Source organism: Anabrus simplex, chromosome 1 (genome assembly GCF_040414725.1).
Source record: "Anabrus simplex isolate iqAnaSimp1 chromosome 1, ASM4041472v1, whole genome shotgun sequence".
Lineage (NCBI taxonomy): Eukaryota > Metazoa > Arthropoda > Insecta > Orthoptera > Tettigoniidae > Anabrus > Anabrus simplex.
This window is the reverse complement of record NC_090265.1, coordinates 66,916,458-66,939,814: the sequence shown is the minus strand read 5'-3', so window position 1 is coordinate 66,939,814 and position 23,357 is coordinate 66,916,458. Positions and strand designations below refer to the sequence as shown.

Here is a 23,357-nt window from a genome sequence, read left to right as displayed (position 1 = left end):
TTGACGAGGTTAACTTGACTTAAACAAGAACACTCTAAAAAATAACTACTACTTTTAAATTATGCAAAAAAGAATGGTAACAATAAGACGAAGAAATGAAATATGTTAACAATAACAAAAGTAATAGTGTAAATAAAATAGTCAAAGTTAGTGATATTAAGATGGAATGATAACATGATTGGTATGACATGGGCCTTTATCGACACCAAAATAAAGTAAATAAAGCTTCACTAACAGTGCCTTTTCTGGTAACGTCAACATGCCGCGATTGCAAGCACATCTGACGCCCTCTCTCACGACAACTCCTTTTATACCGTACATGGGTCTCACGCGGCATCAATGACGTGTTGCTGTCCAGCGCCATCTGTTGGCCTGTTTGTGCACTCGTTGCTTGTGTCAATAAAAAACCTATGTCATGTCAAGCATGTGTGGCCATTTGTACCCGACGTGTTTCTATCCAGCACCATCTATTGGTCATTTTGTGTACTTTATTTTTGTGTCAATAAAACCCCATGTCATGCCAATCATGTTTGCCAATTATTACCTCCCTACCTCCAATATTACGTGAAGTATTGCCTCGTCAAATGTTAACGAACTTTTGGGCCATTCTGTACATTATACTGTAGGAGTTCATAAATACGTTACGCAAACATACACTCCTACAGAGCGGTACGGTAAGGTTTATTTTGCTTATTTTTCCTTTACACACTAGCATAGGAAAAATAAACACAACGAAAATTGTTCTGATGGACTGCATATCCGTATGTGGCTGGGAGACGTGGAAAGTCTTAAGGAAAATAATAATAGGTAAGAAGAGTATCGTCAGATATGCGATATTGCTCCCGCAGCGACGATATGCACAAAATACACACTGTATCCACATAAAAAAACATTTGATACTAAATAGATTAATTAAAAACTGTATTCGCTTATTTCTAGGGCAGTTAAAGCCATCTTGGCTCATTATGGATGTTAGTCAGAAGCTTAATGCCTGATGCTCCTCCGGACAGTAATGATTTTTCCCGATAAATACTCCACGCGGCAATCGCTTGAATTCAAAACTTAGTCGCCAGGATAGAGGAGAGCAACTTTTCCACTTTATATACCTCCTGATTCTGATTGCAATATCTTATAAATTCTAACTTAGCCATAACACTAGTCATGAACTTCATGATTACAATTATCATATAAACCCTAACTTACGATTAGCCACAGTACTATCACGCACATCCTAATATCTATCACTTCAAACATCCTAGCGTCTGAAGAAAGCTAGCAATTTACCGCACCGATTAATCATCCAAGATGGTTTCATATTTAGTATTCTCAGCAGCTGAAAATTATTTGGAACTCTCAATGGACTTTCGAGAATTTGTTATAGAATAAAGTACAAATTGAGATCACTGATGACATTCTACACAAAAACATTATTCGTATCTTTCCAAAACATATACAATACCGTGCAAAGGATACGTATATCTGGTCGCGATCGTAACGCGCCTGCAGATTCCTGTTGATCCCTATCTCATCGATGTCGGAGATGGCCGTCATGTCGGGCACACCCGCCTCCGGGCTGCAGCCTGCAACACACACCAAAACAAGAGTTCTTTAAAATATAGATACATGATTAATACCATATGAATCATTTGAAATGCAAATACAATTACATTTTAAGAAAAAGCGTCGCCTTAATGGCAGACTGTGCTGAAAGCCTGCAATCTAATATCTTAGAACTAGAAAAGTAATCCAGAGAATGTGATATGAAAATTACTGTAGCATTTCTAAGACCAAACTGATATCAGCAGGGAAGACACCTACGAGGAAAATACAAAACTGTAACAGGTGGGTCATTATAAGAACTGTTTTTTACGTCCCACTAACTACTTTTTCGGTTTTCGGAGACGCCGAGGTGCCGAAATTTTTCCAACAGGAGTTCTTTTACGTGCAAGTAAATCTACCGACACGAAGCTGACGTATTTGAGCACCTTCAAATACCACCGGACTGTGCCAGGATCGAACCTGCCAAATTGGGGTCAGAAGGCCAGCGCCTCAACCGTCTGAGCCACTCAGCCCGAGACTAAAAATTTCGCGGATAATATGTATGTATGTATGTATGTATGTATGTAAAAAGAAAATAACAGTTTGGCACTAGGTGCAGAAGCAGTACAGCTCGATATTACAATTTAACAACAAAGTCTTTGGTCAAGACTTGTCTTTGGCTAGATTTTATCAGCTGAGTAATCGCGTGCTGTTCAGTAGGGAAGTGGAAAGGCAAGCAGGAAGGATATGGCAAGAGAACTCGAACTCAAGAAAACTGAAGCAGTGTTGACACATCGATCATACTTGTGTATGGCGATGTAGGTACACACATTACTTAAAATGAAAGCAATTAAAATGCTCCATTATAACGCAAGTCAAAAAAGAAATTGATATGGAGAAAAAACAATCAAGCGGTGAAAACGACACGCACAAAAGGTGCTCGCCTCCTCCTGTGCTGAATATCGTGGAATCGACTCGGTTGGGATTTTTTGCTAGTTGCTTTACGTCGCACCGACACGGATAGGTCTTATGGCGACGATGGGACAGGGAAGAGCTAGGAGTTGGAAGGAAGCGGCCGTGGTCTTAATTAAGGTGCAGCCGCAGCATTTTCCTGGTGTGAAAATGGGAAACCAGGGAAGACCATCTTCAGGACTGCCGACATTGGGGCTCGAACCTACTATCTTCCGGATGGAAGCTCACAGCTGCGTGCCCCTAACCGCACGGCCAACTCGTCCGGTCTATCATTATTTTGGACTTACAAGTAAGGGACAATTATGTAAAATATGATTTAAGTCGGATATATCAGTGTTTCATATTTGCTGTGCTACATATAATAATCTATGTACACGAGATACTATTTTACTTCATAGGCCTTTATTTCTAAGTACATATAATTATGGCTGGAAGGTGTTCAGAACATAATACAATCTACCCAAAAAAGAAAGTACATATTTGAAGGATGAGAAATACTACAAAAGAATTATTGCTTCATATATATATTTCGAATATATGGAGGATGTATATGGCAGAGTACTTAGGCTACCAATGTTGTACAGTAGCTGATTGAACTGAGGGGTTATAGGATCAGACAGGGGCATTTATGTTAGAAATTCGGCTGCTGTGATACTTGGTTATAATAAAATGTTGGTTCTTACCTATGATATTTTCTTCTTCTTTTTTCTATTGGCTTTACGTAGCACCGACACATATATGTCTTATGGCGACGATGGGACAGGAAAGGGCTAGGACTGGGAAGGAAGCGGCCGTGGCCTTAATTAAGATACAGTCCCAGTATTTGCCTGGTTTGAACATGGGAAACCACAAAAAATTATCTTCAGGCCTTCCGAGAGTGGTCTTTTTTTTCTTTCAAAGCTATTTACTCGGGGCGTCGACCTATGAAGACCTTCTGCCTCTACTTGCACCATATGTGAGGAACCTGCGTATATTATGTAAATGGCGGAAGTGTAAAGTGTTGATTGTGAGGAAAGGAACGTTAAGGACAACACAAACACCCAGTCCAGGGTTATTAATCATTTAAAATTACGTAAAAAACCCTGACCCGGCCGGAAATCGAACCCGGGGCCGCCGGGTGGCAGGCGGACGCGTTGCCCCCTACACCGCAGGGCCGGACGAGAGTGGGGTTAGAACTCAGTCTCACGAGTGCAAGCTAACAGCTACACAACCTGAACCAGCTTATTATTATTATTATTATTATTATTATTATTATTATTATTATTATTATTATTATTATTATTATTATTATTATTTGCTACAGTACGTGTGAGGTCGCCTCTGTGGTGTAGTGGTTCGCGTGATTAGCTGCCACCCCCGGAGGTCCGGGTTCGATTCCCGGCTCTGCCACGAAATTTGAAAAGTGGTACGAGGGCTGGGACGGGGTCCACTCAGCCTTGGGAGGTCAACTGAGTAGAGGTGGGTTCGATTCCCACCTCAGCCATCCTCGCAGTGGTTTTCCGTGGTTTCCCACTTCACCTCCAGGCGAATGCCGGGATGGTACCTAACTTAAGGCCATGGCCGCTTCCTTCCCTCATCCTTGCCAATCCCTTCCAATCTTCCCATCCCCCTACAAGGCCCCTGTTCAGCATAGCAGGTGAGGCCGCCTGGGCGAGGTACTGGTCATACTCCCCAGTTGTATCCCCCGACCAAGAGTCTGAAGCTCCAGGACACTGCCCTTGAGGCGGTAGAGGTGGGATCCCTCGCTGAGTCCGAGGGAAAAACCGAACCTGGAGGGTAAACAGATGATGATGATGATGACGTGTGAGGTCTGACAGATTCACTGTGCGATCATGTTGTCCGTACCGCTGTGTCCCAGAAGGATGTAGGATTTAGCTGGATCTTATTGTTTGCTTCATCATCCTCCCCAGTTCCAGCCGAGCCGGGGCATTTATGGCACTTCTCCACCTTCCTCTCTCCTTCCACCATTCCTCTTCCATGAGTTTGTCCCAGTCCAGGTTTCTTCTTCTTGCACTCCTCTTCATTGAGTCGATTCACTTTGTTCTGATGGGGTGAAAGTTCCCTCTGGGGATCATTGTAAGTACCTAGGTCTTAGTATAAGGAAAGATCTTCATTAGGGTAATAACATAAATCATCATCATCATCATCATCTGTTTACCCTCCATATTCGGCTTTTCCCTTGCACTCAGCGAGGGATCCCACCTCTACCGCCTCAAGGGCAGTGTCCCGGAGCTTCAGACTCTTGGTCGGGGGATACAACTGGGGAGAATGACCAGTACTTCGCCCAGGCGGCCTCACCTGTTATGCTGAACAGGGGCCTTGTGGAGGGGTGGGAAGATTGGAAGGGATAGGCAAGGAAGAGGGAAGGAAGCGGCCGTGGCCTTAAGTTAGGTACCATCCCGGCATTCGCCTGGAGGAGAAGTGGGAAACCACGGAAAACCACGTCGAGGATGGCTGAGGTGGGAATCGAACCCACCTCCACTCAGTTGACCTCCCGAGGCTGAGTGGACCCCGTTCCAGCCCTCGTACCACTTTTCAAATTTTCGTGGCAGAACCGGGAATGGAACCCGGACCTCTGGGGGTGGCAGCTAATCACACTAACCACTACACCACAGAGGCGGACAATAACATAAATATGATTATAAATAAAGGGTACAGGTCTCTGCACATGGTTATGAGGGTATTTAGGGGTTGTAGTAAGGATGTAAAGGAGAGGGCATATAAATCTCTGATAAGACCCTAACTAGAGTATGGTTCCAGTGTATGGGACCCTCACCAGGAGTACTTGATTTAAGAACTGGAAAAAAATCCTAAAAGCAGCTCGCTTTATTCTGGGTGATTTCCGACAAAAGAGTAGCGTTACAAAAATGTTGCAAAGTTTGGGCTGGGAAGACTTGGGAGAAAGAAGGCCAGCTGCTCGACTAAGTGGTATGTTCCGAGCTGTCAGTGGAGAGATGGCGTGGAATGACATCAGTAGACGAATAAGTTTGAGTGGTGTCTTTAAAACTGGGAAAGATCACAATATGAAGCTAAAGTTGGAATTCAAGAGGACAAATTGGGGCAAACTTTCATTTATAGGAAAGGGAGTTAGGGATTGGGATAACTTACCAAGGGAGATGTTCAATAATTTCTCTTTTTTTTTTTTTTTTTGCTAGGGGCTTTACGTCGCACCGACACAGATAGGTCTTATGGCGACGATGTGATAGGAAAGGCCTAGGAGTTGGAAGGAAGCGGCCGTGGCCTTAATTAAGGTACAGCCCCAGCATTTGCCTGGTGTGAAAATGGGAAACCACGGAAAACCATTTTCAGGGCTGCCGATAGTGGGATTCGAACCTACTATCTCGGGGATGCAAGTTCACAACCGCGCGCCTCTACGCGCACGGCCAACTCGCCCGGTGTTCAATAAATTTCCAATTTCTTTGCAATCATTTAAGAAAAGGCTAGGAAAACTACAGATGGGGAATCTGCCACCTGGGCGACTGCCCTAAATGCAGATCAGTAGTGATTGGTTGATATTGATTGTAAATAACTTAATCTCAGTCATCGGTTTTTTGGTATTATTTTCTTCTCCAACCTTTTTACATGTCCAAACCACCTCTATCAATTTTCTCATTTAGATAATCTATTCCGACTTCCTCTCTAACATCTTCCTTTCTCACTCTGTCTTACCTTGTAATTCCTATCATAATTCTTAGGTATTTCATTTCGCTAGCTTGAATTCTACTCTCCTCCCTACGTGTCACTCTCCAGATCTCAGCTGCGTAAGTCAATATGGGCGCATAATACATTCTGTACACTCTCTCTTTACACTTCCTTGGTATTTCCTTATTCCAGATAAGGCTCCTTACACTCTGGTAGAATGCACTGCCCTGTTGCACCCTCTTGCTAATTTCCATATCCTATCTTGTATTCTGCATTAATTCACTTTCTAGGTATTTGAAACTGTCAACAATTTCAAGGCTTTCACCACCAAGTTTCACAATGCCCTTCCCTTGTCTTTCTCCTCTCGATATCACCACGGTGTTGCTTTTTCTGCTCTGTACTTCATACAACATTTTTCCAATGTTTTGTTCGCTGCATTAAGTTATTCTTGTACTTGTTTGCTGCTCGTTTCCTAGACCACAATATCGCGGTCCAGTTGAGGCAGGTAAAGAAGCACTGTATGCGCTCTGACGGAAGGTACAGCCTAACAGCTGCTTGCACGGCTCTCGGTTACAACTAGTGAAGAGGCGCGTATCTAAACACTTAAACTCTTTACAGTTTTACTGTGCCTATGCATTCTTATATTCAGTGCATTGGATCATGGTGAGGAAACAAAATAAGTTATTTTGTATACAAACGCCATGCGCTAAGTAAATGCATTTAATTATAGTCCCACCGAGCTCGATAGCTGCAGTCGCATAAGTGCGGCCAGTATCTAGTATTCGGGAGATAGTAGGTTCGAACCCCACTGTCGGCAGCCCTGAAAATGGTTTTCCGTGGTTTCCCATTTTCACACCAGGCAAATGCTGGGGCTGTACCTTAATTAAGGCCACGGCCGCTTCCTTTCCACTCCTAGCCCTTCCTTGTCCCATCGTCGCCATAAGACTTATCTGTGTCAGTGCGACGTAAAGCAACTAGCAAAAAAAAAAAAAAAAAAATTATAGTCTATTCATTTAATTATTTTGACATGTGGTAACGAAATACTCCTTTGACTACTTCCTGTACTCATAGAAATACTGCAGGCCAACATGAAAGCTTGTTTAGGAATACAGCATAAACAATGAACAACAAACTAACTGTGCGACTGAACTGCGTAAATATAATATACCCAGCCAAGTACACTGCTGTGCCTTAGCTAGCGCCCTGACTCCGCATATCGCCATCTAGTGTTTACAGCACAAACTGCATAGAAGTCAGCTGCTCTCTGCCCTTACAGTGATCATGCCGTTAGCTCGAGGTACGGGACTCTCGCATTACCCACCTATGAATTAGGTAAACAGTTGAGATACACTGTAACGCCCTGTGGGTGGGGGCGGAAGAATAGCACCCTATATCCTATCCGACCTCCACTGGTCAACTCTCGTTCTTTTCCGACCTTGAAGGTATTAGGTTTGTGAATCCAAGGCAGTCTTTCATGTGCACGCCTTTGTGGCCCCTGTCTTTCTTTGGCCCATACCTTCATTTTTCGAAGTGTCGGATCCCTTCCATGTTTTCTCCCTGATTAGTGTTATATTATGCCTTTGCTGGCAAGATCTAGTGTTCTCAGTGCACTCTGTCTTCTGGTACGGGCTACAGCAATTTTGTTACTTTCATTTACCAGTCCCAGTCTGATCCTTGGCTTTGACAATATGAAAGTGACCGAGGTATGAGTGATGCTAGTAATGCCATTTCCTGTCATGAATGGTGTGAAAATATTACTCATAGGGTCGGTTGGTGCGTTCATTTCAGTGGGCTTAGCAGACTGATATGTAATAGCAACTTCTAGCTCAGTGAGGAAAGCAACGAGAAACTACCTCACTTCTCATTTTCCTAGTACGCTTCTTCAGTGACACCTAGGCCATCTACGGCAGCTGATGGTGGAACTGTTGATGACCATCCCGATCTCCGGGCTGAGCACTTAACGTACATTGTTATATACAGGATGGTTGCCTAGTTGTACTTCCTCTTCAAACAATAATCACCACCATCGGATAGGCTGTACGTCTTCCCTTTAGACCAGTTTCCTGATATGGGGTCGGGGATTAGGTAAGATGATATTTTATGGCTTGTTTTAACGACCAGAAGCACGTTTTGATGCCAACCTCAGGTGAGGAGCTTATGAATATTAAATGAATGACAGTAAATCAAAAACTGGGTAACGAGGTGGAAAGAATCGGCTGCGGTCTACGAAGAGAAACTGTCGCGGCATTTGCCTGGAAGTGAACATGGGAAACTACAGAAATGCATTCTCAGGACAACCGTTGGTGGGGTTCGAACCCACCCGCCTCCCGAATGCAGAGCTTCGCTCCAGAACGAATCCCCCACTCTTTCACCCCTGTGAAAGTAGTGATTTATGGTTATTTTCCAACTGCTGGGTTCGATTCAGTGTCGCCAACCATACAGTTTAGGGACCCAACTTGCCGAAATAACGTCGTACAGTTACTGCTAATCTGGCACGTTGGCACTAAACAGTCATACTTTATTTGGTGACTTGCGAGAATTACGTATTGCCACTGCCGTATTGTTAAAATCACCAGTGTTACATTTGCGGGTTTAATCAATGCATATTTTCTTTTTTCTGTGGGATTGTAAATCTCTTTGGGTAGGCCTAATACCAGGTAAGTAGAATGTTCGAATAATGCATTTAATAACGTAGTTGTCCGACACGTTGGCTGAATGGTCAACGTACTGGCCTGCGGTTCAAAGGGTCCCGGGTTCGATTCCCGGCCGGATCGGGGATTTTAACCTTCATTGGTTAATTCCAATGGCCCGGGGACTGGGTGTTTGTGCTGTGCCCAACATCCCTGCAACTCGCACACCACACATAACACTATCCTCAACCACATTAACACGCAGTTACCTACACATGGCAGATGCCACCCACCCTCATTGGAGGGTCTGCCTTACAAGGGCTGCACTCGGCTAGAAATAGCCACACGAAAGTATTATTATAACGTAGTTGGTGTGAAATGACGAACGCAGCATTTTATGAATTAGGGTCTTATTATGGGTAAATGGTTAGCGTGCTGGCCTTTGGTCACAGGGGTCCCGGGTTCGATTCCCGGCAGGGTCGGGAATTTTAACCATCATTGGTTAATTTCGCTGGTACGAGGGCTAAGTGTAGGCCCTATGTGTCGTCTTCATCATCATTTCATCCTCACTACAACGCGCAGATCGCCTACTGGCGTTAAATCAAAAGACTTGCACCTTGCGAGCCGAACATGTCCTCGGACAATCCCGGCACTAAAGGCCATACGCCATTTCATTTCATTTCATTTCGTCCATTACTTACATAACTCGATTAGGATGTCTAAGAAGCAAGAAAAATCTGCAAGAACTCCCCGAAAAAGGAAAGCAACATTACCTCCTCTATAAAGATCAGTTCAGTTCAAATGGAAGGAAATCTCCCAATCAACCTGACCTAACTGAACCTTGTCTTCTCACGACTTTTGTACAGCTTGCAGACTTAGCCTCTGTGTATTTGTATTCTGATTTATTTACGTCATGTGTACTGTGCCCTTTTGATGTCGCCCTATATATTTGCTTGTGTGTATTTTTACAGCGTGGTTTCGCTTCAGTCTGACAAGTAATAGAAAATTTCAAGAAGGGAGTCCGGCTCCATGGCTGAACGGTTAGCGTGCTGGCCTTTGGCCACAGGGGTCCCGGGTTCGATTCCCGACAGGGTTGGGAATTTTAACCTTAATTAGTTAATTTCTCTGGCCCGGAGGTTGGGAGTATGTGTCGTTTTCATCATCATTTCATCCTCATCATGGTGCGCAGGTTGCCTATGGGGTGTACTACGAGGGTCGAGTCATGGCAACTATTTTCTTCCTCGCGAACGGGAGACAACACGGAAAATCTAAAATATGTATTTTGAAATATAGGGCATGTACTTATGCATAGTGCCTGAAAACAAATTCTGACTTCAGGAGATTCTCGTAGGAAAGTGACAGAACACAAGCCATGGGTAAACATTGTTTTATTATGGTACAGACAGCAAATACACAAGACTACGTACAAAGGACAGGTCTCCACTGGTTACAGACCTTCGAAATAATCAGCCAAGGTTTCTACTGTGCGTTGCCAGCGGTGGGGCAGGCGCTGAATATCATTCGCTGCATGTGTATCGCTAACGTGTGACACCTCCTCTCTCCGAAATGCTGTTACGATGTCCTCTTTGTTAGCAAACAGTTGTCCACTTAATGGCTTCTTGATTTTGGGGATTATATCATAGTCACACACCTAATGCTTCCCGCAGTTCTGCATGGCATTGGCGTGCATTTCTGCCGCGGAGAACTGCTATTTTAATATACGATCGTTGCTCCTGCTTGTTGACTTCCATTTTGTGACGCTCTTTCTCACACACTGAACTTGGGGGCGTGCTTAGATCCACACTGTTTTTACATACACCATCTCGTGGCATCATACGCAAGTACATACCGTACGTTTCCAAACGCATGTCTTAGATTTTCCGTGTTGTCTACTGTTCGTGAGAAAAAAAAATAGTTGCCATGACTTATGACTCGACCTCCGTATTTACACCACGCAAACACAAAAGAATAGGGTTATAGTAATGCGTATAACAAAATGAAAGCAGAAATATATAACATTATATTAAGTGAGGGTGAGAGAGAGTGTTTGTCTTAATTCCTCATTGATCTAGAAAAATTACTTAATTATGAATATCTTGATTGGTCATTTAACCTCCATTATTGTTATTTACAATGAGGATAGTTTATTGAAGGTTATGTCTCGTGATTTCAATATGTAACTAGTCAAGTTGGCAGCAGTGATGAGCCATTCGAAGAAAAAAAAAAAAAGACAACGGGGTGGCGATAATTTGCTTTCTAGTGTATAGCCTTACGTGTCTTCAAAACTCCAAGGACTTCGGCCAGGATCGATCGCACTAACCACTCGTCTGACAGCCAGTTAGTATATTATTCCGGCCAAATCATTGCGAAGCAATAGTGTCGTGAATCGTAATGTCACAGTGTGCAGCAGTCTGCCTGAGGATGTACTTCAACGTACTTCAGCCAAGGGCGAAATCAATCACCGCTGTATTAACACTTCCTGTATCAGTCGACGCCTGTAACGACCGACAACTAGCAGCAAGCGATGATTGATTGTGGCGGCAATTACTGTTTTAAGTGGATTTTTTTTAGCGACCTAATAAAATCAGAGATGCTTTTACTGAGATTTTCAGGGCAAGAAACATTAGATATCATACTTTTGGGTTTGTAATATATTCCTTCATTAAAAAACCTGCAGAAATGTGGCTATCGTCGAGAACTGTTATTGCGTACAAAAATAATACCTTATAGTAATAATAATAATAATAATAATAATAATAATAATGATGATGACTGAGTCATCAGTCCATAGACTGGTTTGATGCAACCCTCCATGCCACCCTATCCTGTGCTAACCTTTTCATTTCTACGTAACTATTGCATCATACATCTGCTCTAATCTGCTTGTCATATTAATACCTTGATCTACGCCTACCGTTCTTACCACCTACACTTCCTTCAAAAACCAACTGAACAAGTCCTGGGTGTCTTAAGATGTGTCCTATCATTCTATCTCTTCTTCTCGTCAAATTTAGCCAAATCGATCTTCTCTCACCAATTCGATTCAGTGTCTCTTCATTCGTGATTCGATCTATCAATAATAATAATAATAATAATAATAATAATAATAATAATAATAATAATAATAATAATAATAATAATAATAATAATAATAATAATAATAATCATAATCATAATAATAATAATAATAATCATAATAATAATAATAATAATAATAATAATAATAATAATGAAGAATAATGAAGGAACACAAGCTATCACCACACTGAGAAGAAAGAATAGAGGTGTTGAAAATAAACTGTCTAGCATTAGCAGATGATTTCGCCATACTTTCAGAAAACCTGACAAATGCAGCAATACAATATCTTGGAAGAGATAACCAACAGAGCAAGTTTTTTTTAACAATTTGTTTCACGTCACTCCGACACAGATAGGTCTTATGGCGACGATGGGATACGAAAGGGCTAGGCGTGGAAAGGAAGCACCCGTGGCCTTAATTAAGGTACAGCCCCAGCATTTGCCTGGTGTGAAAATGGGAAACCACGGAAAATCATCTTCAGGGCTGCCGACAGCGGGGCTCGAACCCACTATCTCTCGGTTGCAAGGTCGCAGCAGCGCGCCCCTAACCGCAACGCCAACTCGCCCGGTCACAGAACAGGTTTAAGAATTTCTGTAGGAGAGACCAAATTTATTACACACAAAAAGCTCCAGAATTTCTAATAACAGAAACTGATCAAAGAAGGAAGGTAAAGAAATACAAATATTTGGAGAAACAATTCCAGAGAACGGTGTAGAAAAATCCGCTGTGGAAGAAAGGATACATAAGATGGAAAGAGTATACGGTATAACTAGGAATATCTACAACAAAAAGTGTTTATCCAAAACCTCAAAATACAACCATACAACACAGTAGTCAAACCTATACCTGAGTGAATGTCTAGTACTGAATTATAAGCGGAATAAATTAGGAATACTAGAAAGAAAAATTATAGGGAAAATACACGGTCCGCTAAGAACTATGGAACACTGGAAATCGAGAAGCAATGACGAAATACGAGGTGGTGGTGATTATTTTTTTAAGAGGAAGTACAACAAAATACGAGAGGGGATCGAATATAAACGGTTTTTAGTTTTTACTTAAATTCATTTATTGAAAAACACACGGCAATTACAATTTATTTTTCCGCATAGTTTCCTGCTTTGGAAATGCAACTGTCCCAGTGTATGGACAGCTTTTTGATGCCCTCGTCATAAAAAGAACAGGGTTGTGTCACCAGCCAAGTCTTCCACACTCTCGTCATCTTCAAATCGTTGCTCTCCTGGAGCTTCTTTAAGCGGTCCGAACAAATGGAAACCGCAGGGCGATAAGTCCGGGCAGTAAGGAGGATGATCAAGTGTAGTCTAGTGCATTTCCTGTAGCTTGGAGACAGTTAGAGCTGCAGTATGGGGCCGCGCAGTGTCGAATCGGTTGGTCTCGTCTTTTGCTGCGATATCCAACCCTCGCCTTGTTCAACAACTCGCAGAAGTAAACAGCACTAATTGTGCGTCGCTCATGCAAAAAATTAATCAGCAATAATATTTTTAACCACATTAATGTTTTCGTCTGTAATGCTGGTCCGATGATGGCGATCGTGTTGCTGATTTTCTACACGTTCTCGTCCTTCCTTGAACTTTTATGCCAGGCAAATACACGCGTCCTTGACAATGTTTGATCACCGAACTGTGCAGTCAATCTCTGGCCAATTTCCGCCCCTGTAACTCCTTCACGAGCAAGAAATTTTATAATTATGCGTTGTGCAGTGGAGGGTGCACCTATTGCTCCGACATCCTGAGCGTTACTGAAGAAACGGCGAGAAATATCTAACAGCACGCTTTCCTCACTCCTAACGGTCCCATCTAAGCATAGCAGAAGCGCGGAGCCAGTCCTACCAACTGTTGATGTTCAGGAACAAAAATCCCGTTCATATTTGATCGACCTTCGTATATCGGAACGTAAAAAATGTAACAAAGAATACGGAAGAAGCGATTGATATTTTTTAGGCATGTATCAGTTAAAATCAATCACTACTGATCTGCATTTAGCACAGTCGCCCAGGTGGCAGATTCCCTTCCTGTTGTTTTCCTAGTCTTTTCATAAACGATCGCAAAGAAATTGGAATTTTATTGAACATCACCCTTGGTAAGTTATTCCAATCCCTAACTCCCCTTCCTATTAACGAATATTTGCCCCAATCTGTCCTCTTGAATTCCAACTTCATCTTCGTATTGGGATCTTTACTACTTTTAAAAACCTCAGACGTATTCGTCCACTAATGTCATTCCATGCCATCTCTCCAATGACAGCTCGAAAGATACCACTTAGGGCCGGTTCTACCACCTACTGGTAAAGTAGCGCGTAATTTGCCCTCCGCGTAAAAGGATGTTTCCGTTCGACCACCCCCAGGTAGCGCTATCGGCAGCATAAATCGTAGTTACCGGGCGCGTAATTTATCGGCCACTTCGAGGGCCCGATAAGACTTTACCTGCCGGGCAAGTTTTGAGAGTTGAACATTATTAGCTGTATTTCTGGTGACATACAACTTAAATTAGCTTAGTATACTGAAAAAAGCATGATGCTGTAACAGTGGCCGATATTGTATTGCAGGATCTTGAACATTAATGCTTCCCTTGTGTTGCAACGGTCACACCAGCCTCTCGCATCGGTAGCTTAGGGAACACATTATATAAGCCAAGCTTTCGTAAAGAAACTTTAAAAGGATATAAACTCAAAATCTATTTGTAAATCATTTCAAATGGGCTTTAGTTTTCTACTTTTTCAGTTTTCAGACACGAGGTATAACTTAATATATAGTATGTACCGTACGCTAACTATTCGAGTGTTCTTGTAGTGTAATGGCCAACGTGCTCACTTCGTAATACGAGGTATGCAGGTTCGAGTCTTTATTATGACGAATCTTTTTTATTTCCATTATTAGCGTTGTGTTAATCTGTATGCCTCTGTTCATACGTTCTTTTGTTAATAATATATTTCATTGAAATATTTAATCGCAATATTATGTCTACTAGGAAATTGCTTTATATGCATGCTACTTATAGAAAGTGATGTTATGATTAATAGCACATAGGACTGTCGCCCAGGTAGCAGATTCCCTATTAGTTGTTTACATAGTCTTCTTGTAGATTATTTCGAAGAAATTGGAAACTATTCCATTCCCGAATTCCTCTTCCTATGAATGGATATTTATCCCGATTAGTTCTTTACATTTAATGTACCTTGCGACTTTATCTTCATAAAGTTAAACATTAGAATGAAATACTTTATCAATAAATGGAAGCAGGTTGAACTAAACGAGGTCACAGAACTATTTGCAAATAGAGCATCGTGAAGATACTTAATCAATTCACAGAAGCCTGCAGATAGAATGCTCAAAGGCAGTAAGTCCGCAAAGAAGATGTGTGTGTACATAGTCCTACGTATATGGAAGCGCGTGAAAGAGAGTTAAGAACAACGGCAGGGATCGAAAATACATTTTAAAATGTAAATTAGAAATACGATGAAAACCTGCGTACTTTCTATTGTGGAGCGAGCGACTTGACCAATCTACTACGAGAATACTTTTCAAAACGCTGCCTTACATGGCAGGTTATAACGGGCGTAAGAAAATGTAATCTCAAGATTTTAATCCCGATTAGGTATTGATATTGAAGATCATAGATTAAAATCACGAAAGCTTGACATAAATCGTTGTCCATACCTCTTAAAACTCCCCTTATTAGGCTTTTTGGTGATAATAAGCAAACGCAAGCACAGGGAAATAAGACAATCGAAATGAGTTTCATGCATCTGACGATAGATAGCACCACACTCGAAAGCGAGAAGTCGCTGAAAATCAGTCTAGCCAACTTCGTATATCGGTGTCTAGCTCCTGGTAGCTACCTAACACTTGCGCGGAGGTGGTTGGACGCAAGCCAAAGTACCAGCCGATTTACACCTCCAGGTAGTTTACCTCCCGGGCAGCTGCCAGCCACTTTACCAGCAGATGGTAGAACCGGCCCTTAGTCGAGCAGCTTGTCTCCTTTCTGCCACGTCTTCCCAGCCCAAATTTTGCAAACATTTTTGTAACGCTACTCTTTTGTCGGAAATCACCCAGAACAAATCGAGCCGCTTTCCTTTGGATGTTTGCCAGCCCTTGAATCAAGTGATCCTGGTGAGGGTCCCATACACTGGAACCATATTCTAGTTGGTGTTTTCATCAGATACGTATATGCCCTCTCCTTTAAATCCTTACTTCAACCCCTATAAAGAAAAGATGACAACAAGTTAACCAAACAGATTTTCAAATATATTTGGAACAAGAAGTTAACAACAACCTGGATTCAGGAAGTCAAGAAAGATTTGAAAAAGAAACGATAGAGGAGCAGACGCAACAGATTTTTAGGAAGAAGGTGTTAAAAATAGAAGGATTCCAAGATCGGAAGGGAAAGAAAAGAGGCTCAAAATGGTCGAAGGGGAGGGAAAGGAGACATAGCGAGAAGATGGAGTACTGGAGGAAGAAGGAACAACAAAGAATAACGCACTGAAATTGGCACTTTGTCCTTAACAGACCCTAACAGAGAAATAATAATAAAAATAGTTTTACATCTCACTAACTAATTTGATGGTTTTCGGAGAAGCCGAGGTGCTGGAATTTTGTTCCGCAGGAGTTCTCAACGTGCCAGTAACTCTACCGACATGGGCCTGACGAATTTGAGCACCTGCAAATACAACCGGACTGAGTCAGGATCGAGCCCACCAACTAGGGCTCAGAAGGCCAGCGCTTTACCCCCTGAGCTACCTAACCGGCAATAACACCTTTTTATAGGGACTAAACAAAATTGTTGTTATGAATAGATCTGTCTCTATGGCTATATGGTCAGCATACTGGCCTTCGGTTCAGGGGACTGGATTGGATTCCTGGCCGAATCGGAAATTGTAATTGCGTATGGTTAATTCATCTGAATCGGGGACTGTATATTTGTATTCCTCTTCATTTAAATCTGTTCATTTGCACACGACATATCACGCTACTAAACTCCGCATAAACTTGGCGTTAGGAAGGTCACCTGGTCGTAAAACAACCGAGAACAACTTTGATCTGCCACCTGAGGACTAGGAGAACACATATTGCATATATTATAAGTCATTACTGGTAGTTTATTTATTTATTTATTTATTTATTTATTTATTTATTTATTTATTTATTTATTTATTTATTTATTTATTTATTTATTTATTGATAATATAATAAAACTGTTCAGGAGAAAGTATAGACCTAAATTAGCGGGTGAAACGTTAATCCCCCAACAGAAAGAACAACTTCAATTATAGTTCATTCTGCCTTTGATCAGTCTGCATGCCTCTATGAATTAACTACAGTAAGTGCTTCCGCTATTCTCTAATTGGAACTACCGGTAGCTCTGTCGCTTAGTTTAGTACCACACCTCTTGCCTTTAAATAATTAAAAGCCGAGTCTAACCATCATTTACTCGATCTACTTCCATTATTGAGACCATTAATCTCCTAGGTAACCTATCCTCGCCCATTCACCTCACATGACCCCAACACTGGAGCTGGTTTATACGTAAGAGTTTCATCAACCATCCAGCTTAATCCTAACATAGCCTTTCTCCCCTTATTCCGAGTACCTTCCTACCTTGTTCCCACCTGCCTGTACCAGCAATAATTCTCGTTACTTTCAAGTTTATTATTATTATTATTATTATTAATAATAATAATAATAATACATTCCCGGCAGCGCCGGGAATTTTAAACATACTTGGTTAATTCCCCTGGCACGTGCCGTCTTCATCATAATTTCATCCTCATCACGACACGCAGGTCACCTACAGGAGTCAGCTCGAAAGACCTGCACCAGGCCTCTCCAGGTCCACACAACAAATTATCATCATCATCATCATCATCATCTTCTTCTTCATCATCATAATCAATAGTCCGGCTCCTCGGCTGATTGGTCAGTGTAATGGTTTTCGGTTCAAAGGGTCCCGGGGATTTTAATTTTAAATGGTTAATTCCCTTTGCTTGGGGACTGGGTATTTGTGATGTTCTCAACATCCCTGAAATGTATGCACCACACATAACACAATCCTCCATCACAGTAAAACGCAGTTACCCGTACACGCAGATCCCACCCACCCTCGTCGGAGAGTCTGACTTGCAAGGTCTCACCAGGCTATTAATAGCCACACTAAATTATTATTATTATTATTATTATTAGTAGTAGTAGTAGTAGTAGTAGTAGTATTGTCCGCCTCCGTAGCGAAGCGATTAGTGTTATTAGCTGCCGTACTCGGGGGTCGGGTTCGATTCCCGGCACTGCCAGAAATGTAAGAATGGAAGGACTGGTATGTGGTTGAAATGGCACATGTCTCACCTCCATTGTGGAAAAGAGCTGCACCACATCGGGATGAGGACACGAGTTTACCTTTATTATTATACGGGAACGTCAGGCAACCTAATACAATTTGTCGTACACTTCAATGCTGAGTTTATTTTTAATGTGCCGTAGTTTACCTCTGATTCTGCACAAACCAAAAATAGCCCCTGTAAACCCCGCGTCCCGTTTAGTTCATAAAAATAATTTGCAGCTTAGTTTCTTCCGCTTGTTATCTTCAACTTAAATAGTGAATTTCACAAATTTATGTGCCGCCGTTCACCCATGATGGTGTTGAGCAGAGCCGTTCGATATGGCAACCCTGTTGTCATAAGAGCAATACTGTTTTCTTAACATGGAAGTGAACGAAGAGAATATTTGGACTTTCCTAAATAATAAGCCGTTTCTAGTGCTTAAAACTATTTTTCAATTGTCGCTATGATTTATTTATTTATTTATTTATTTATTTATTTATTTATTTATTTATTTATTTATTTATTTTAACAGTGGTTTAACATCGCACGAACACATGGAAGGTTTGCGGCGACGCAAGAACAGAAAAGGGCGTCCGTGGGCTTAATTAAGGTACAGCCCCAGCATTTGCCTGGTGTGAACATGGGAAACCACGGGAAAATATCTTCAATGTTATCGACGGTGGGATTCGAACCCCACATCTCACGAATGCAAGATCACAGCTACGCGACCACCCCAACTCGCTCGGTTTCTTTTGTTGCGTAGGGCTACATAAACATCTGGAAAGTAAGACTGGACGGTAGTGTTGGAAAGATAAACAGATATCCAAGCAAACACGAAACCATCACTTAACTTTAGGAAGATAATTACTACTAATTTACATTATTACATTATCATACCCTCCGTCACTAAAACAAACACACGCACTCTCATGTGTTGTTGGCGGGAACGAACGACTTAAATTCTTCGCCCACACAAAAGAAATTGTCGGTGGTATTGTTACATTCTCGGCTGGAGCAAGACATATACCTGCCTCAGTGTCGCCAGATTGTCTAGCGCGACCCCAGTGGCCCGGCCGGCCTTGAGTTGGTAATTAGTGCCCTAGCCGTGGGAACGGGGTTCGCTTCCGGTGTACGGTCTGAGTACCCTCCAGTCTCGCAAGCAAATCAGTGTCGTCCAGTGATAGTAGTCGTTCTGTTTTATACCCTAGGGTCCAGTTCTCGACTGAGCAGACCCAACAGTGCTGTACTGTAATCGTAGGACAGCCTAGCCTAGCGTGTTGTTTCACAAAGAAAGGACGTCGGTTCGACTCCCCGCCAGGAACTCGAACAAATTAAGAAATGGCACTTCCATTTCTAGAGTGGCACATGCCCCTGAGGTTTCCTCAGCCTACAATAAAAATGAGCACCAGATTCATTTCTGAGGGCAAGGGTGGCCGGGTACAGAGCAAACCACTTGTCAAAATCAAATCAAAATCTCTTTATTTGCAAATGAGGTGTCTTCCTCGATGGCAAATGGTACACTAAAATACATTATTGTCAAGCACTAAATTTTAAATTAACAAGAGAAGAAGAAAATTTTCCTATAATACAATATTATACAATTTACGCTAAGAATTTTTTCTATTAAACACACAGCTCATCCTTAATCAATTTATATTGTTTACAAAATTATACTTATAATATCTCCTGTACTTATAAACATAGTCAACTCATATAAGTGTGTGGAATTCCTTCAAATAATACTATACAACTGGTATAAGATTAAAATTTACATTGCTATTATTTACTTATTTATTTTTTACCCATTTTGGAACCTAAGTAGCATAACGACCTGCTGCGTCTTAACCAGAGCCCCTTTTGCCACCACTTTTCGGAGTTCCTGAAGGCCCTTCACAGCTACCATAGCGGTCCTAGGGATCTCGAAGTCCCCACTGTACTTCACCCCTACAGGCAATCCCTTACTTCGGTTGTCCATACTCCATAGACCAGGGGATGGAATTAATTTATTCACGCACATTTTTTAATTTAAAATAACTTGCGCTGGTCGAATGCCCTCTAACATTTCATTTATTTTCTCTGTTGCTGTTTATTCTCTTCTTGAACGTCTGTACAGATTTTGGAAAGGATCAAACACTACCCCTGGTAAACTGTTCCACTCCTTCACGCCCTTCCCAATGAATGAAAATTTACCCCAATCGCTTCTGCTAAAATTCCTTCTAATTTTATACTTGTGGTCAGTTCTGCCGATATAATTATTTTCCAACTGAAGCCTCTCACGGATTTCTCCCCATGCTTCTGCTGTATAGGCTCTATATAACCCTATAAGTCTAGTTTTCTCCCTTCTCTTACTTAAAGTTTCCCACCCAAGCTCCTCTAACATTCCTGATACACTACTTTTTCTCCTGAAATCCCCTGTTACAAATCTTGCTGCTTTCCTCTGCACACTATCTATTTATTTTATTAGGTGTTCTTGGTAAGGATCCCAAACACTGTTTGCATATTCCAATAATGGCCGAACCATACTTAAGTAACTTTTTTCTTTTAATTCTTTGTTGCATCCTTTAAGTAGCCTCATTATGACATGTAACGATCTGTATGCTTTCCCAACAATGTCATCAACATGACCCTTCCAGTGCAAATTACTTTCAAATCTCACACCTAAGTATTTGCACTTGCCATCTTTTGGGATAACTACCTCATCCAAAGTATATTCAAATTCAGTTTTAAAGATGCTGTTTGTAAATGTTGTAACAGTTGATTTGCCTCCATTAACCTTCATATTATCTTCTTCAACCCATTGTTGGATACTCTCAAGGACCCTTTGTAATTCTGAACAATCCTCAATGTTATTTATTTTCCCATAAACGATTATGTCATCTGCATACAATCTGATTTTTGATGTTATATTGTTCCCTAAATCATTTGCGTATATTAAGAAAAGTAACGGACCGATTATACTGCCCTGTGCAATTCCCTTCCAAACTTTTTCTTCCTGTGATATATTATTTCCTACTTTGACTTTCTGAACCCTTGAATTTAGAAATGTTCTTATCCAACGTATAACCCTTACGTCCAATCCTATTCCCTCCAATTTATTTAATAATATTCCATGTTCCACTCTATCCACTCCTACTGAACAATTGTACAGACTGTGTAATGTTCTCTCACTTGATAGCCTACGACAGAAATCTTCATTGGTTATGATATATAAAATTATTCGTAATTTGGCACACTCAAATACATCATGTAAAACAAATTCAGTAATTCACAATTATAATACAAGGAATGCTAATAATAACCACTGCACTGTCATCCATTCAAATAAATATGGAATTAATTCCATATGGCATTATTCTGTTAGTCTCTACAATAAACTGCCGGAAGATATAAAGAACGCCTCTTCAATAAAAATGTTCAAAAAGAAGTTAAATAATTATCTTGAGTAGAAAAAATGTAAATTTAACGAATTTTGAAACTGACTTTTACATTTTCTTTCTTGTATATTTAGTAGTTGGTGTGACTGCTTGTTTACTCTTACAGTGTATCATTATGAAACAATTCAATTATATAAAACAAAACATATACCGGTACATATGATTATCTTATAGGATATATTAATATTTTATGAAACTAACGTAACTTATGTGTGATATGTAGTACTTAGCTCTATTCATGTAACCAAAATTACTATTAACTGATTTGATGTATCAAACTTGTATTACTGGAGTGTATTAATTTACTTTATAAATACTCTGAAGCCATAATATTAGAATGTACTGCACCACAGCGAGCTTTAGCTCAGGTGCCTCAGCTAATAAATAAATAAATAAATAAATAAATAAATAAATAAATAAATAAATAAATAAATAAATAAAGGCTTTGGAAAGATCTATGGCTATGCAATCTAACTGGCCTCTTGAATCCAACTGATCTGATAAGTCCTGCTGAAATCCCATCAGTTGTGCCTCACAAGAAAATTTGTTTCTAAATCCATACTGGCTCCTCATGAACCAATTTTTACCATTGCATATCCCTCTGATGTACTTTGCTATTAAACTCTCCAGTATTTTACAAACTATACTGGTCAGGCTGACTGGTCTGTAGTTCTCTGGTTTCCTTTTATCACCCTTTCCTTTATAAATTGGTATTATTATAGATTCCTTCCATTCCTTTGGTATTACACTATTATTTATGACATAGTCAAAGAGAAATTTTAAATAAGGCTCTATGTACCACCCCATTGTCTTTAATACCTCCCCAGTAATTTGATCACTTTCTGCTGCTTTTCCTTGCTGAAGCAGTTGGATTTCTCTGAAAATATCTTCATTTGTGAATGAGAAGCTTCTTGTTTCCCTCTGTGTCTCTCTCTCTTTATCTTCTGTTACAGTTTCCAACTCCTGACAATCTTCTATTTAATCTCTGAATTCCCGTACTAAATAGATTTGCTTTCTCAGTATCTGTTAAATAGTGTTCACTTCCTTCTCCCACCATTGTAGGAATTTGGATTCCTTTTCCTTTTTGATTCCTAATAAATGAATACAGCTTTTTTCCATTTCCCTTTGTGGTCATTACCCTCTTGAAGTATTCCATTCATATAATTCTCTTTTGCTTCCTTTTTCACTCTATTCAGTTCCCTCATTAGCTGTTTTCTAGTTTCTCTATTCTCCCTACTCTCTTTGATTTTTCTGTTCACTATTCTACATTTTCTTTTCAATTTTCTTATTTCTCTTGTATAATAAACAGGGTCTGAGGTCATTTTACCCTTCTTAACAGGTACAAATCTCTTCTCTCCTTCCCAAATGATTCCTTTCAATTTAGCCCAAAGCGTATCCACATTACTCCCTTCACTTATCCAACAACTGAATTGTGATTTAAGGTAAGTCCCAAATTCATCAACTTTAGTTTTTCTGTATAATTTCTTGTCTTGTGTGACCCTCTTATTAAGCATTTTTGGTATGAGTCCTACGCCCATTATTACAGCCTTATGGTCACCTATTCCTTCAATTACCTCAGTTTTATCAACAATTTCCCAGGGTTTAACCAAGAATACATCTAGAAATTTATTGAGACGAGTCGGTTCTTGTACTACTTGTGTAAATCCTCCCTCCCAAATTAACTTATTTGCCCGTTTCTGTTCACGGGCTTCACTTGCAGCTCCATTCCATTCA

General features: G+C 40.8%; 1 protein-coding gene across 1 annotated transcript in view; it reads right to left on the bottom strand.

Moving 5' to 3' along the window:
* Positions 1-6,407, bottom strand: part of Myo81F (Myosin 81F) — a 718,007-nt gene extending 711,600 nt beyond the window's left edge. The window contains exons 1-2 of the mRNA XM_068228961.1: positions 6,181-6,407; positions 1,474-1,606 (exon numbers count right to left, since the gene is read on the bottom strand). Of these exons, the coding sequence (XP_068085062.1) occupies positions 1,474-1,606; positions 6,181-6,407 (360 nt within the window). The remainder of the gene's footprint in view (positions 1-1,473; positions 1,607-6,180) is intronic.
* Positions 6,408-23,357: the final 16,950 nt, after the last annotated feature.